Source organism: Phyllobates terribilis, unplaced genomic scaffold, assembly GCF_046119375.1.
Source record: "Phyllobates terribilis strain yellow unplaced genomic scaffold, ASM4611937v1 Scaffold_2__4_contigs__length_985480577, whole genome shotgun sequence".
Taxonomy (NCBI): Eukaryota; Metazoa; Chordata; class Amphibia; order Anura; family Dendrobatidae; genus Phyllobates; species Phyllobates terribilis.
Window position 1 is genome coordinate 1417812 of NW_027362762.1, and position 18393 is coordinate 1436204.

The window sequence follows — 18393 nt, forward strand, 5'->3', positions numbered from 1 at the left end:
GAGGAACGTGCTACGTGCGTGATGACGTCAGAGCACGTACGGCCGGAGGGTGTCGGGAGTTGCAGTTCCGGGAAGTTTTTGGTAACTTGAGAGCGTTTCTTGTTGCTAGGAGACAAGGAAATGGGGATAAAGCGGCCCCGGGAGCGTCGAGAGGTGGGAGACTGCACGAGTCCTGCTGCCCAGGTAGGAGAGGGCGCTGCCTGTACCATACACTGACGCTGCTGCTGCGCACACCTGTGTGTGTGTATATATATATATATATATATATATATATATATATATATATATATATATACATATATATACATATATATACACATTTCCGTCACATAATGACAAATATTAAAAAAAAATACATTTCTTTGTCCCCTCTCCAGGATCAGGGGCTGCACAGGATGGACGCCGCTTCTCTCTACGTCTCCAGTCACTTCCCAGCCAGGAGCCTTCGCAGGATGAGTAATGGAGGTAATAAAGTCATGAAGCCGCTTCTGTCGTCCGTACGGAGAGTTTACAAAACTTTTTTACAACTTTTTTTTTTTGTGTCCTGTTCTAGGACTTCAGCGTCCGGTTGTTTTTCATTTCCCTGTTACGATGTATAAGTTTGTGACCCCCCCCACGGATGTCACCCAGGGCGGCGGGGCTCCTGGGGACACGACCTGTCGCTGTCTGACATTGTGCTGCTCTTCCAGGGGCCGGTCAGTGGCGGGCGGCTCGGAGCCATTTTCGGACGGTGGTGACCTCAGCGACCTCCCAGCAGAGGACGGAGCCAAGAACAGAAGAAGAACCACATCGGACCCGGAGCTGCCGATCCGCCAAGATGGAGAAGAGAGCGGAGGGTGAGCTGGACGCGGCCCTGCTGGTGAGGAGATCGAGCACCACCACCATGTGTAAGGTCATCAGTGCTACCCTGCTCATCTGCTGCTGCTTATATACTGTCTGCAGATGAAGAGCCATCGTGTCCACACACCGTCCGATCTGTGCGCTGCTGACGTGAGCGACCGAGGACTCAGAGCAGTAAGAAACTTGCATAGGTTCTGTTACCCCAGAGCTGCACTCACTATTCTGCTGGTGCAGTCACTGTGTACATATATTACATTACTGATCCTGTACTGATCCTGAGCTGCATCCTGTATTATACTCCAGAGCTGCACTCACTATTCTGCTGGTGCAGTCACTGTATACATACATTACATTACATTACTGATCCTGTACTGATCATGAGTTACATCCTGTATTATACTCCACAGCTGCACTCACTATTCTGCTGGTGCAGTCACTGTGTACATGCATTACAGTACTGATCCTGAGCCGCATCCTGTATTATACTCCAGAGCTGCACTCACTGTTTTGCTGGTGTAGTCACTATGTACATACATTACATTACTGATCCTGAGTTACATCCTCTATTATACTCCAGAGCTGCACTCACTATTCTGCTGGTGCAGTCACTGTATACATACATTACATTACTGATCCTGTTATATGCTGTATTATATTTTAGCAGAATGGTGAGTTCTGCTCTGGAGCATTTTGCAGTCTGTAGTTTGGTTCTCGTTCATTGGGTACAGTGATCTTTCATGCAGTATGACAGATGATGGTTCTCGGGGCTGCGTTGTTCTGTATAATCAGGACTCTGCTGCTGAGAGCCATGGTGGCCTGTGATCTAGTACAGGTTGCTCGGTGCACACCGCTTGCCTCCCCTGTGTAATCATACATTCAGGTGATTGCTGAGCAGGGCCTGATCGGCGGTAGCGGGGCCTGATCGGCGGTGGTGTCGTCTGCGTGGAGCCTCACTCTCTGTCTTCCCTGCAGGCGCAGTGGGAGGAGTGGGGGCAGTTTTCGTGCCTCACTTACGTGAATGCATCGGAGAATATTCTGCCTCTCGGTAAGTGAATCCAGCCGCCCTCACAGCTTCCCTCCGTGTCTCCCCTAGGGGCGCCGCAGTGCTGCATGGTGGTTTGTAGTTGGTGTCGGGCGGGAGGTGAACATCAGGGCCTTGGATATAAGTTTTAGCTGAAAATTGGGCAACACTTAATTGCAAGTGAGAGAGGACGAGAGCTGGCGGTGGACGAGAGCTGACGGTGGACAGGAGCTATCAGAGCTGCCACTGGACAGGAGCTATCAGAGCTGCCACTGGACAGGAGCTATCAGAGCTGGCGGTGGACGAGAGCTGACGGTGGGCAGGAGCTATCAGCTGCCACTGGACAGGAGCTATCAGAGCTGGCGGTGGACGAGAGCTGACGGTGGGCAGGAGCTATCAGCTGCCACTGGACAGGAGCTATCAGAGCCGGCGGTGGACGAGAGCTGACGGTGGACAGGAGCTATCAGAGCTGCCACTGGACAGGAGCTATCAGAGCTGCCACTGGACAGGAGCTATCAGAGCTGGCGGTGGACGAGAGCTGACGGTGGACAGGAGCTATCAGAGCTGCCACTGGACAGGAGCTATCAGAGCTGCCACTGGACAGGAGCTATCAGAGCTGGCGGTGGACGAGAGCTGACGGTGGGCAGGAGCTATCAGCTGCCACTGGACAGGAGCTATCAGAGCTGGCGGTGGACGAGAGCTGACGGTGGGCAGGAGCTATCAGCTGCCACTGGACAGGAGCTATCAGAGCTGGCGGTGGACGAGAGCTGACGGTGGACAGGAGCTATCAGAGCTGCCACTGGACAGGAGCTATCAGAGCTGCCACTGGACAGGAGCTATCAGAGCTGGCGGTGGACGAGAGCTGACGGTGGGCAGGAGCTATCAGAGCTGTCATTGTCTCCCGTGTCTGTTTTGTCAATATTTGCACCACATTGATCACAGAAGATTTTCCACTTTTGCCTTTAGCTGTTTCTCCAGTTCTGACTCCAATCACCAATTGCAACTTTTTGATAAGTTAGAATATTTTGGTGCGATTGTTCTGCAGTCCTCCCTGCAGTGATGTACTAATGGACACTTACAAGTTTAGCTCAAAATCTGCAAAACATTTTAGCAGAGCATGAAACTTTTTGAGCTACAAAATCGCTAAAAAAGGTTAAAACCAAAAATAAATAATAAAAAACTAATAAACAAATTTTGATTCACTGCAGAATTTATGAAGAATTTGGTGCCAGTGGACGAGAGGTGCAAAAAAAAACAATAACGTAAATGAAAAAAGAAAAATTGATTAAAAAAAATCGCAAATGAAAAAAAAACGTGAGCGTAAGTCGCATAGTCCTCTAAAATCTGGGGGACAATTGCACAAAAGTTTGGAAACTTTTTAAGAAGTCACAAATATCTGGAATCCATTCCGGTCCCACAATGGCGGAGAGAGAAGAAACACGGGCGGACATAGAAAATAGACACAACTTTAAAGAAGAATGTGTCACATATGAAACGCTGGGAAAAAAACACTAAAACCTAGAAAAACATAATAAATGGCGCCGTAGACTCCCCGCTACTAGTAGTATCCTCCAGAATTTGTGCTTATTTTTGGAAACAGTCAGCAAGGATGTGGACGCACGGTGCTGTAACAGTTTGTTTTTTTCATATAGTTTCTGCAGTTGATCTTTTTTTATTTTATTTTTGTTGATATTACGTAATTATTAATAGAGGGTAGATGGAAACCATCAGCAAGCTGATGCCGAAACTTTTTATTTTAATATTCTTGATACTTCTCTGCTGTGATCGGGGCGTTTGTCTTGCGGAGATCGGGTAGTTCCTGGATCGTTACTTTAACTTTTCCCTTTTCCCAGAGGCGTTCCGGACATTTCCTGCTCTCAGAGAACTGGATCTTTCCATGAATGGAATCCACCGGATCACCGTCATCCCTGGAGAGTTCCCGCAGCTTGAAGTGAGTCCCATTCTTTTACCAATCTTTGTTTGTATGGTAAAATACTCCAGCACTGCTTTGTCTGTCCCCCATGCTTTACACTGAAGCCCTGCCATATTAGCACATAGGTGTGATCAGTGACTCCGGCTCAGCTACTTTGTCTGTTGAGCACAGAAGAGACAGCTTCAGGCTGCTATTCTATCCCTTTTCCATGCTTTACACTGCAGCTCTGCTTATTTACAGTGTATAAAATCATCCACTCTCCAGGAAATTTAAATATCGTAGGAAACATTATTTTAATCATCCAGAGGCACCTGATCATCCGGAAAATTCAGGAAGATTTAGATTAGTTGATGGGCTGCCGTATTCAAGATCATCCAGAATCACCTGATAATCCGGAATATTTACAGATCATCCAGAATCACCTAATAATCCGGAATATTTACAGGTCATCCAGAATCACCTGATAATCCGGAATATTTACAGATCATCCAGAATCCCGTGATAATCCGGAATATTTACAGATAATCCGGAATATTTACAGGTCATCCGGAATCACCTGATAATCCGGAATATTTACAGCTCATCCAGAATCACCTGATAATCCGGAATATTTACAGCTCATCCAGAATCACCTGATAATCCGGAATATTTACAGGTCATCCAGAATCACCTGATAATCCGGAATATTTACAGGTCATCCAGAATCACCTGATAATCCGGAATATTTACAGATCATCCAGAATCACCTGATAATCCGGAATATTTACAGATCATCCAGAATCACCTGATAATCCGGAATATTTACAGGTCATCCAGAATCACCTGATAATCCGGAATATTTACAGGTCATCCAGAATCACCTGATAATCCGGAATATTTACAGGTCATCCAGAATCACTTGATAATCCGGAATATTTACAGGTCATCCAGAATCCCCTGATAATCCGGAATATTTACAGATCATCCAGAATCCCCTGATAATCCGGAATATTTACAGATCATCCAGAATCACCTGATAATCCGGAATATTTACAGGTCATCCAGAATCACCTGATAATCCGGAATATTTACAGGTCATCCAGAATCACCTGATAATCCGGAATATTTACAGGTCATCCAGAATCACCTGATAATCCGCAATATTTACAGGTCATCCAGAATCACCTGATAATCCGCAATATTTACAGGTCATCCAGAATCACCTGATAATCCGCAATATTTACAGGTCATCCAGAATCACCTGATAATCCGCAATATTTACAGGTCATCCAGAATCACCTGATAATCCGCAATATTTACTGATCATCCAGAATCACCTGATAATCCGCAATATTTACTGATCATCCAGAATCACCTGATAATCCGCAATATTTACTGATCATCCAGAATCACCTGATAATCCGCAATATTTACAGGTCATCCAGAATCACCTGATAATCCGCAATATTTACTGATCATCCAGAATCACCTGATAATCCGCAATATTTACAGGTCATCCAGAATCACCTGATAATCCGCAATATTTACTGATCATCCAGAATCACCTGATAATCCGGAATATTTACTGATCATCCAGAATCACCTGATAATCCGGAATATTTACTGATCATCCAGAATCACCTGATAATCCGGAATATTTACAGGTCATCCAGAATCACCTGATAATCCGGAATATTTACAGGTCATCCAGAATCACCTGATAATCCGGAATATTTACAGGTCATCCAGAATCACCTGATAATCCGGAATATTTACAGGTCATCCAGAATCACCTGATAATCCGGAATATTTACAGGTCATCCAGAATCACCTGATAATCCGGAATATTTACAGGTCATCCAGAATCACCTGATAATCCGGAATATTTACAGGTCATCCAGAATCACCTGATAATCCGGAATATTTACAGGTCATCCAGAATCACCTGATAATCCGGAATATTTACAGGTCATCCAGAATCACCTGATAATCCGGAATATTTACAGGTCATCCAGAATCACCTGATAATCCGGAATGTTTACTGATCATCCAGAATCACCTGATAATCCGGAATGTTTACAGGTCATCCAGAATCACCTGATAATCCGGAATGTTTACAGGTCATCCAGAATCACCTGATAATCCGGAATATTTACAGGTCATCCAGAATCACCTGATAATCTGGAATATTTACAGATCATCCAGAATCACCTGATAATCCGGAATATTTACAGATCATCCAGAATCACCTGATAATCCGGAATATTTACAGATCATCCAGAATCACCTGATAATCCGGAATATTTACAGATCATCCAGAATCACCTGATAATCCGGAATATTTACAGGTCATCCAGAATCACCTGATAATCCGGAATATTTACAGGTCATCCAGAATCACCTGATAATCCGGAATATTTACAGGTCATCCAGAATCACCTGATAATCTGACGTGTAGATCTGGCCACCATTATCTGTCTGTTCCTGTGTCCCAGGTCCTGGATCTCTCCTATAACCGTCTCTCCCCCGGGGACATCCTGCAGCTGGGGGTCCTCCCGCGCCTCAGAGTGCTGTGCCTGACCGCAAACAGACTGACGCACCTGCCGCCGGACCTGAGCGCTCCCAACACGTAAGTCTGCGCTCCCCCCATGTAAGTCAGCCCCCCCCATGTAAGTCAGCGCTCCCCCCACGTAAGTCAGCGCCCCCCTCACGTAAGTCATCGCTCCTCCACGCAAGTCAGCGCCCCCCTCACGTAAGTCAGCGCTCCCCCCACGTAAGTCAGCCCCCCCATGTAAGTCAGCGCTCCCCCCACGTAAGTCAGCGCTCCCCCCACGTAAGTCAGCGCCCCCCTCACGTAAGTCAGCGCCCCCCTCACGTAAGTCAGCGCCCCCCTCACGTAAGTCAGCGCCCCCCTCACGTAAGTCAACGCCCCCCTCACGTAAGTCAATGCCCCCCCTCCCCTGTAAGTCAACGCCCCCCCCCATGTAAGTCAGCGCCCCCCTCACGTAAGTCAGCGCTCCCCCCATGTAAGTCATCGCTCCTCCACGCAAGTCAGCGCCCCCCCCACGTAAGTCAGCCCCCCCCATGTAAGTCATCGCTCCTCCACGCAAGTCAGCGCCCCCCTCACGTAAGTCAGCGCTCCCCCCACGTAAGTCAGCGCTCCCCCCACGTAAGTCAGCGCTCCCCCCACGTAAGTCAGCGCTCCCCCCATACGTAAGTCAGCGCTCCCCCCATACGTAAGTCAGCGCTCCCCCCATACGTAAGTCAGCGCCCCCCTCACGTAAGTCAACGCCCCCCTCACGTAAGTCAATGCCCCCCCTCCCCTGTAAGTCAATGCCCCCCCTCCCCTGTAAGTCAACGCCCCCCCCCCATGTAAGTCAGCGCTCCTCCACGCAAGTCAGCGCCCCCCCATGTAAGTCAGCGCCCCCCATGTAAGTCAGCGCCCCCCTCACGTAAGTCAGCGCTCCTGCCGGGATGTGTCCTGTCTTCATATAGACAGTTACTCCAAAATCACTGAACAGACCCCCAAACACTGATCAGACCCCCCCCCCCGATAACTGATCAGACCTTTGATCACTGATCAGATCCCCCCAATCACTGATCACACCCCCTTCTAGCGGTGCACCCTCAGTATGGCTGTCACGAGCAGCCCACGAGGCTGCAGAAATACCCTTCCAGCTGGCGGTGCCCAGGGGTGGTCTGCAAAGTGCTACGTGTGTGACCCCAGCTCTGCTGCTCTGTCCCCCTACCATGCTTTACACTGCAAGAATGACTACAAAATTCCCCGACTGTCACATCAAATGCTCATACTACTGCTCTGACCCTTCCCAGTGCTTTATACTGCAGCACTGCTCTTTTATAGCTGCACTGTCTGTTGGAGTCTGAGATAGTCTAAAATCCAGCTCTTCTTGTACCAGAGGCTCAGGCTGGTTGTATTGTCTCTCCTCCATGCTTTATACTGCAGCACTGCTTGCAGGATTATTGACCAAGACTAACACTAAAAGGAGCCGCCAGTGAGACAAACGGTTGTATCAGGACACTGCGCCGCAGACACAGAGGGGAGGAGCATCACTAAGGGGGAGGAGCCTGGATGGCATCATATAGTGATGTGCTGTATGAACGAGCCCCGACATCAACGCCGCTGATCCTCCTCGATCCCTGGATCTGACATTATTTATTTACAGGAAAGATCCCGAAATCCGGATGTTCCCGAGTCTGGAGGTCTTCATGTTAGATGACAACTTACTGTCCCATCCCTCAGTGTTCCTGAGCCTGGCCGGACTGCAAAGGTGAGTGTGACCCTGTGAGTGCAGCTCTGGAGGATAATACAGGGTGTAACTCAGGATCAGTACAGGATCAGTAATGTAATGGATGTACACAGTGACTGCACAAGCAGAATAGTGAGTGCAGCTCTGGAGTATAATACAGGAGATAACTCAGGATCAGTAATGTAATGTATGTACACAGTGACTGCACCAGCAGAATAGTGAGTGCTGCTCTGGAGTATAATACAGGATGTAACTCAGGATCAGTAATGTAATGTATGTACACAGTGACTGCACCAGCAGAATAGTGAGTGCAGCTCTGGAGTATAATACAGGATGTAACTCAGGATCAGTAATGTAATGTATGTACACAGTGACTGCACCAGCAGAATAGTGAGTGCAGCTCTGGAGTATAATACAGGAAGTAACTCAGGATCAGTAATGTAATGTATGTACACAGTGACTGCACCAGCAGAATAGTGAGTGCAGCTCTGGAGTATAATACAGGATGTAACTCAGGATCAGTAATGTAATGTATGTACACAGTGACTACACCAGCAGAATAGTGAGTGCAGCTCTGGAGTATAATACAGGATGTAACTCAGGATCAGTAATGTAATGTATGTACACAGTGACTGCACCAGCAGAATAGTGAGTGCAGCTCTGGAGTATAATACAGGATGTAACTCAGGATCAGTAATGTAATGTATGTACACAGTGACTGCACCAGCAGAATAGTGAGTGCAGCTCTGGAGTATAATACAGGATGTAACTCAGGATCAGTAATGTAATGGATGTACACAGTGACTGCACCAGCAGAATAGTGAGTGCAGCTCTGGAGTATAATACAGGATGTAACTCAGGATCAGTAATGTAATGGATGTACACAGTGACTGCACCAGCAGAATAGTGAGTGCAGCTCTGGAGTATAATACAGGATGTAACTCAGGATCAGTAGTGTAATGTATGTACACAGTGACTGCACCAGCAGAATAGTGAGTGCAGCTCTGGAGTATAATACAGGATGTAACTCAGGATCAGTAATGTAATGGATGTACACAGTGACTGCACCAGCAGAATAGTGAGTGCAGCTCTGGAGTATAATACAGGATGTAACTCAGGATCAGTAATGTAATGTATGTACACAGTGACTGCACCAGCAGAATAGTGAGTGCAGCTCTGGAGTATAATACAGGATGTAACTCAGGATCAGTAATGTAATGGATGTACACAGTGACTGCACCAGCAGAATAGTGAGTGCAGCTCTGGAGTATAATACAGGATGTAACTCAGGATCAGTAATGTAATGTATGTACACAGTGACTGCACCAGCAGAATAGTGAGTGCAGCTCTGGAGTATAATACAGGATGTAACTCAGGATCAGTAATGTAATGTATGTACACAGTGACTGCACCAGCAGAATAGTGAGTGCAGCTCTGGAGTATAATACAGGAAGTAACTCAGGATCAGTAATGTAATGTATGTACACAGTGACTGCACCAGCAGAATAGTGAGTGCAGCTCTGGAGTATAATACAGGATGTAACTCAGGATCAGTAATGTAATGTATGTACACAGTGACTACACCAGCAGAATAGTGAGTGCAGCTCTGGAGTATAATACAGGATGTAACTCAGGATCAGTAATGTAATGTATGTACACAGTGACTGCACCAGCAGAATAGTGAGTGCAGCTCTGGAGTATAATACAGGATGTAACTCAGGATCAGTAATGTAATGTATGTACACAGTGACTGCACCAGCAGAATAGTGAGTGCAGCTCTGGAGTATAATACAGGATGTAACTCAGGATCAGTAATGTAATGGATGTACACAGTGACTGCACCAGCAGAATAGTGAGTGCAGCTCTGGAGTATAATACAGGATGTAACTCAGGATCAGTAATGTAATGGATGTACACAGTGACTGCACCAGCAGAATAGTGAGTGCAGCTCTGGAGTATAATACAGGATGTAACTCAGGATCAGTAATGTAATGGATGTACACAGTGACTGCACCAGCAGAATAGTGAGTGCAGCTCTGGAGTATAATACAGGATGTAACTCAGGATCAGTAATGTAATGGATGTACACAGTGACTGCACCAGCAGAATAGTGAGTGCAGCTCTGGAGTATAATACAGGATGTAACTCAGGATCAGTAGTGTAATGTATGTACACAGTGACTGCACCAGCAGAATAGTGAGTGCAGCTCTGGAGTATAATACAGGATGTAACTCAGGATCAGTAATGTAATGTATGTACACAGTGACTGCACCAGCAGAATAGTGAGTGCAGCTCTGGAGTATAATACAGGATGTAACTCAGGATCAGTAATGTAATGGATGTACACAGTGACTGCACCAGCAGAATAGTGAGTGCAGCTCTGGAGTATAATACAGGATGTAACTCAGGATCAGTAATGTAATGTATGTACACAGTGACTGCACCAGCAGAATAGTGAGTGCAGCTCTGGAGTATAATACAGGATGTAACTCAGGATCAGTAATGTAATGGATGTACACAGTGACTGCACCAGCAGAATAGTGAGTGCAGCTCTGGAGTATAATACAGGATGTAACTCTGGATCAGTAATGTAATGTAAGTACACAGTGACTGCACCAGCAGAATAGTGAGTGCAGCTCTGGAGTATAATACAAGATGTAACTCAGGATCAGTAATGTAATGTATGTACACAGTGACTGCACCAGCAGAATAGTGAGCGCAGCTCTGGAGTATAATACAGGATGTAACTCAGGATCAGTAATGTAATGGATGTACACAGTGACTGCACCAGCAGAATAGTGAGTGCAGCTCTGGAGTATAATACAGGATGTAACTCAGGATCAGTAATGTAATGTATGTACACAGTGACTGCACCAGCAGAATAGTGAGTGCAGCTCTGGAGTATAATACAGGATGTAACTCAGGATCAGTAATGTAATGGATGTACACAGTGACTGCACCAGCAGAATAGTGAGTGCAGCTCTGGAGTATAATACAGGATGTAACTCTGGATCAGTAATGTAATGTAAGTACACAGTGACTGCACCAGCAGAATAGTGAGTGCAGCTCTGGAGTATAATACAAGATGTAACTCAGGATCAGTAATGTAATGTATGTACACAGTGACTGCACCAGCAGAATAGTGAGCGCAGCTCTGGAGTATAATACAGGATGTAACTCAGGATCAGTAATGTAATGTATGTACACAGTGACTGCACCAGCAGAATAGTGAGTGCAGCTCTGGAGTATAATACAGGATGTAACTCAGGATCAGTAATATAATGTATGTACACAGTGACTGCACCAGCAGAATAGTGAGTGCAGCTCTGGAGGATAATACAGGATGTAACTCAGGATCAGTAATGTAATGTATGTACACAGTGACTGCACCAGCAGAATAGTGAGTGCAGCTCTGGAGTGTAATACAGGAGGTAACTCAGGATCAGTAATATAATATATGTACACAGTGACTGCACCAGCAGAATAGTGAGTGCAGCTCTGGAGTATAATACAGGATGTAACTCAGGATCAGTAATATAATGTATGTACACAGTGACTGCACCAGCAGAATAGTGAGTGCAGCTCTGGAGTATAATACACAATGTAACTCCGGATCAGTAATGTAATGTATGTACACAGTGACTGCACCAGCTGAATAGTGAGTGCAGCTCTGGAGGATAATACAGGGTGTAACTCAGGATCAGTAATGTAATGTATGTACACAGTGACTGCACCAGCAGAATAGTGAGTGCAGCTCTGGAGTATAATACAGGATGTAACTTAGGATCAGTAATGTAATGTATGTACACAGTGACTGCACCAGCAGAATAGTGAGTGCAGCTCTGGGGTATAATACAGTATGTAACTCAGGATCAATAATGTATGTACACAGTGACTGCACCAGCAGAATAGTGAGTGCAGCTCTGGGGTATAATACAGGATGTAACTCAGGATCAGTAATGTAATGTATGTACACAGTGACTGCACCAGCAGAATAATGAGTGCAGCTCTGGGGTATAATACAGTATGTAACTCAGGATCAATAATGTATGTACACAGTGACTGCACCAACAGAATAGTGAGTGCAGCTCTGGGGTATAATACAGTATGTAACTCAGGATCAGTAATGTAATGTATGTACACAGTGACTGCACCAGCAGAATAGTGAGTGCAGCTCTGGGGTATAATACAGGAGGTAACTCAGGATCAGTAATGTAATGTATGTACACAGTGACTGCACCAGCAGAATAGTGAGTGCAGCTCTGGGGTATAATACAGGAGGTAACTCAGGATCAGTAATGTAATGTACAGTTATATGAAAAAGTTTGGGCACCCCTATTAATCTTAAGCTTAATGTTTTATAAAAATTGGTGTTTTTGCAATAGCTATTTTTATTTTAATATTCTTGATACTTCTCTGCTGTGATCGGGGCGTTTGTCTTGCGGAGATCGGGTAGTTCCTGGATCGTTACTTTAACTTTTCCCTTTTCCCAGAGGCGTTCCGGACATTTCCTGCTCTCAGAGAACTGGATCTTTCCATGAATGGAATCCACCGGATCACCGTCATCCCTGGAGAGTTCCCGCAGCTTGAAGTGAGTCCCATTCTTTTACCAATCTTTGTTTGTATGGTAAAATACTCCAGCACTGCTTTGTCTGTCCCCCATGCTTTACACTGAAGCCCTGCCATATTAGCACATAGGTGTGATCAGTGACTCCGGCTCAGCTACTTTGTCTGTTGAGCACAGAAGAGACAGCTTCAGGCTGCTATTCTATCCCTTTTCCATGCTTTACACTGCAGCTCTGCTTATTTACAGTGTATAAAATCATCCACTCTCCAGGAAATTTAAATATCGTAGGAAACATTATTTTAATCATCCAGAGGCACCTGATCATCCGGAAAATTCAGGAAGATTTAGATTAGTTGATGGGCTGCCGTATTCAAGATCATCCAGAATCACCTGATAATCCGGAATATTTACAGATCATCCAGAATCACCTAATAATCCGGAATATTTACAGGTCATCCAGAATCACCTGATAATCCGGAATATTTACAGATCATCCAGAATCCCGTGATAATCCGGAATATTTACAGATAATCCGGAATATTTACAGGTCATCCAGAATCACCTGATAATCCGGAATATTTACAGGTCATCCAGAATCACCTGATAATCCGGAATATTTACAGGTCATCCAGAATCACCTGATAATCCGGAATATTTACAGGTCATCCAGAATCACCTGATAATCCGGAATATTTACAGGTCATCCAGAATCACCTGATAATCCGGAATATTTACAGGTCATCCAGAATCACCTGATAATCCGGAATATTTACAGGTCATCCAGAATCACCTGATAATCCGGAATGTTTACTGATCATCCAGAATCACCTGATAATCCGGAATGTTTACAGGTCATCCAGAATCACCTGATAATCCGGAATGTTTACAGGTCATCCAGAATCACCTGATAATCCGGAATATTTACAGGTCATCCAGAATCACCTGATAATCTGGAATATTTACAGATCATCCAGAATCACCTGATAATCCGGAATATTTACAGATCATCCAGAATCACCTGATAATCCGGAATATTTACAGATCATCCAGAATCACCTGATAATCCGGAATATTTACAGATCATCCAGAATCACCTGATAATCCGGAATATTTACAGGTCATCCAGAATCACCTGATAATCCGGAATATTTACAGGTCATCCAGAATCACCTGATAATCCGGAATATTTACAGGTCATCCAGAATCACCTGATAATCTGACGTGTAGATCTGGCCACCATTATCTGTCTGTTCCTGTGTCCCAGGTCCTGGATCTCTCCTATAACCGTCTCTCCCCCGGGGACATCCTGCAGCTGGGGGTCCTCCCGCGCCTCAGAGTGCTGTGCCTGACCGCAAACAGACTGACGCACCTGCCGCCGGACCTGAGCGCTCCCAACACGTAAGTCTGCGCTCCCCCCATGTAAGTCAGCCCCCCCCATGTAAGTCAGCGCTCCCCCCACGTAAGTCAGCGCCCCCCTCACGTAAGTCATCGCTCCTCCACGCAAGTCAGCGCCCCCCTCACGTAAGTCAGCGCTCCCCCCACGTAAGTCAGCCCCCCCATGTAAGTCAGCGCTCCCCCCACGTAAGTCAGCGCTCCCCCCACGTAAGTCAGCGCCCCCCTCACGTAAGTCAGCGCCCCCCTCACGTAAGTCAGCGCCCCCCTCACGTAAGTCAGCGCCCCCCTCACGTAAGTCAACGCCCCCCTCACGTAAGTCAATGCCCCCCCTCCCCTGTAAGTCAACGCCCCCCCCCATGTAAGTCAGCGCCCCCCTCACGTAAGTCAGCGCTCCCCCCATGTAAGTCATCGCTCCTCCACGCAAGTCAGCGCCCCCCCCACGTAAGTCAGCCCCCCCCATGTAAGTCATCGCTCCTCCACGCAAGTCAGCGCCCCCCTCACGTAAGTCAGCGCTCCCCCCACGTAAGTCAGCGCTCCCCCCACGTAAGTCAGCGCTCCCCCCACGTAAGTCAGCGCTCCCCCCATACGTAAGTCAGCGCTCCCCCCATACGTAAGTCAGCGCTCCCCCCATACGTAAGTCAGCGCCCCCCTCACGTAAGTCAACGCCCCCCTCACGTAAGTCAATGCCCCCCCTCCCCTGTAAGTCAATGCCCCCCCTCCCCTGTAAGTCAACGCCCCCCCCCCATGTAAGTCAGCGCTCCTCCACGCAAGTCAGCGCCCCCCCATGTAAGTCAGCGCCCCCCATGTAAGTCAGCGCCCCCCTCACGTAAGTCAGCGCTCCTGCCGGGATGTGTCCTGTCTTCATATAGACAGTTACTCCAAAATCACTGAACAGACCCCCAAACACTGATCAGACCCCCCCCCCCGATAACTGATCAGACCTTTGATCACTGATCAGATCCCCCCAATCACTGATCACACCCCCTTCTAGCGGTGCACCCTCAGTATGGCTGTCACGAGCAGCCCACGAGGCTGCAGAAATACCCTTCCAGCTGGCGGTGCCCAGGGGTGGTCTGCAAAGTGCTACGTGTGTGACCCCAGCTCTGCTGCTCTGTCCCCCTACCATGCTTTACACTGCAAGAATGACTACAAAATTCCCCGACTGTCACATCAAATGCTCATACTACTGCTCTGACCCTTCCCAGTGCTTTATACTGCAGCACTGCTCTTTTATAGCTGCACTGTCTGTTGGAGTCTGAGATAGTCTAAAATCCAGCTCTTCTTGTACCAGAGGCTCAGGCTGGTTGTATTGTCTCTCCTCCATGCTTTATACTGCAGCACTGCTTGCAGGATTATTGACCAAGACTAACACTAAAAGGAGCCGCCAGTGAGACAAACGGTTGTATCAGGACACTGCGCCGCAGACACAGAGGGGAGGAGCATCACTAAGGGGGAGGAGCCTGGATGGCATCATATAGTGATGTGCTGTATGAACGAGCCCCGACATCAACGCCGCTGATCCTCCTCGATCCCTGGATCTGACATTATTTATTTACAGGAAAGATCCCGAAATCCGGATGTTCCCGAGTCTGGAGGTCTTCATGTTAGATGACAACTTACTGTCCCATCCCTCAGTGTTCCTGAGCCTGGCCGGACTGCAAAGGTGAGTGTGACCCTGTGAGTGCAGCTCTGGAGGATAATACAGGGTGTAACTCAGGATCAGTACAGGATCAGTAATGTAATGGATGTACACAGTGACTGCACAAGCAGAATAGTGAGTGCAGCTCTGGAGTATAATACAGGAGATAACTCAGGATCAGTAATGTAATGTATGTACACAGTGACTGCACCAGCAGAATAGTGAGTGCTGCTCTGGAGTATAATACAGGATGTAACTCAGGATCAGTAATGTAATGTATGTACACAGTGACTGCACCAGCAGAATAGTGAGTGCAGCTCTGGAGTATAATACAGGATGTAACTCAGGATCAGTAATGTAATGTATGTACACAGTGACTGCACCAGCAGAATAGTGAGTGCAGCTCTGGAGTATAATACAGGAAGTAACTCAGGATCAGTAATGTAATGTATGTACACAGTGACTGCACCAGCAGAATAGTGAGTGCAGCTCTGGAGTATAATACAGGATGTAACTCAGGATCAGTAATGTAATGTATGTACACAGTGACTACACCAGCAGAATAGTGAGTGCAGCTCTGGAGTATAATACAGGATGTAACTCAGGATCAGTAATGTAATGTATGTACACAGTGACTGCACCAGCAGAATAGTGAGTGCAGCTCTGGAGTATAATACAGGATGTAACTCAGGATCAGTAATGTAATGTATGTACACAGTGACTGCACCAGCAGAATAGTGAGTGCAGCTCTGGAGTATAATACAGGATGTAACTCAGGATCAGTAATGTAATGGATGTACACAGTGACTGCACCAGCAGAATAGTGAGTGCAGCTCTGGAGTATAATACAGGATGTAACTCAGGATCAGTAATGTAATGGATGTACACAGTGACTGCACCAGCAGAATAGTGAGTGCAGCTCTGGAGTATAATACAGGATGTAACTCAGGATCAGTAGTGTAATGTATGTACACAGTGACTGCACCAGCAGAATAGTGAGTGCAGCTCTGGAGTATAATACAGGATGTAACTCAGGATCAGTAATGTAATGGATGTACACAGTGACTGCACCAGCAGAATAGTGAGTGCAGCTCTGGAGTATAATACAGGATGTAACTCAGGATCAGTAATGTAATGTATGTACACAGTGACTGCACCAGCAGAATAGTGAGTGCAGCTCTGGAGTATAATACAGGATGTAACTCAGGATCAGTAATGTAATGGATGTACACAGTGACTGCACCAGCAGAATAGTGAGTGCAGCTCTGGAGTATAATACAGGATGTAACTCAGGATCAGTAATGTAATGTATGTACACAGTGACTGCACCAGCAGAATAGTGAGTGCAGCTCTGGAGTATAATACAGGATGTAACTCAGGATCAGTAATGTAATGTATGTACACAGTGACTGCACCAGCAGAATAGTGAGTGCAGCTCTGGAGTATAATACAGGAAGTAACTCAGGATCAGTAATGTAATGTATGTACACAGTGACTGCACCAGCAGAATAGTGAGTGCAGCTCTGGAGTATAATACAGGATGTAACTCAGGATCAGTAATGTAATGTATGTACACAGTGACTACACCAGCAGAATAGTGAGTGCAGCTCTGGAGTATAATACAGGATGTAACTCAGGATCAGTAATGTAATGTATGTACACAGTGACTGCACCAGCAGAATAGTGAGTGCAGCTCTGGAGTATAATACAGGATGTAACTCAGGATCAGTAATGTAATGTATGTACACAGTGACTGCACCAGCAGAATAGTGAGTGCAGCTCTGGAGTATAATACAGGATGTAACTCAGGATCAGTAATGTAATGGATGTACACAGTGACTGCACCAGCAGAATAGTGAGTGCAGCTCTGGAGTATAATACAGGATGTAACTCAGGATCAGTAATGTAATGGATGTACACAGTGACTGCACCAGCAGAATAGTGAGTGCAGCTCTGGAGTATAATACAGGATGTAACTCAGGATCAGTAATGTAATGGATGTACACAGTGACTGCACCAGCAGAATAGTGAGTGCAGCTCTGGAGTATAATACAGGATGTAACTCAGGATCAGTAATGTAATGGATGTACACAGTGACTGCACCAGCAGAATAGTGAGTGCAGCTCTGGAGTATAATACAGGATGTAACTCAGGATCAGTAGTGTAATGTATGTACACAGTGACTGCACCAGCAGAATAGTGAGTGCAGCTCTGGAGTATAATACAGGATGTAACTCAGGATCAGTAATGTAATGTATGTACACAGTGACTGCACCAGCAGAATAGTGAGTGCAGCTCTGGAGTATAATACAGGATGTAACTCAGGATCAGTAATGTAATGGATGTACACAGTGACTGCACCAGCAGAATAGTGAGTGCAGCTCTGGAGTATAATACAGGATGTAACTCAGGATCAGTAATGTAATGTATGTACACAGTGACTGCACCAGCAGAATAGTGAGTGCAGCTCTGGAGTATAATACAGGATGTAACTCAGGATCAGTAATGTAATGGATGTACACAGTGACTGCACCAGCAGAATAGTGAGTGCAGCTCTGGAGTATAATACAGGATGTAACTCTGGATCAGTAATGTAATGTAAGTACACAGTGACTGCACCAGCAGAATAGTGAGTGCAGCTCTGGAGTATAATACAAGATGTAACTCAGGATCAGTAATGTAATGTATGTACACAGTGACTGCACCAGCAGAATAGTGAGCGCAGCTCTGGAGTATAATACAGGATGTAAC

The 18393-nt window shown here is 46.3% G+C and overlaps 1 protein-coding gene across 1 annotated transcript in view; it reads left to right on the forward strand.

The window, feature by feature from the left end:
* Window positions 1-3: 3 nt before the first annotated feature.
* Window positions 4-18393, forward strand: part of XRRA1 (X-ray radiation resistance associated 1) — a 56131-nt gene continuing 37741 nt past the window's right edge. The window contains exons 1-8 of the mRNA XM_073661067.1: window positions 4-183; window positions 378-465; window positions 690-859; window positions 943-1014; window positions 1813-1885; window positions 3715-3812; window positions 6269-6402; window positions 7958-8062. Of these exons, the coding sequence (XP_073517168.1) occupies window positions 121-183; window positions 378-465; window positions 690-859; window positions 943-1014; window positions 1813-1885; window positions 3715-3812; window positions 6269-6402; window positions 7958-8062 (803 nt within the window). The 5' untranslated portion in view covers window positions 4-120. The remainder of the gene's footprint in view (window positions 184-377; window positions 466-689; window positions 860-942; window positions 1015-1812; window positions 1886-3714; window positions 3813-6268; window positions 6403-7957; window positions 8063-18393) is intronic.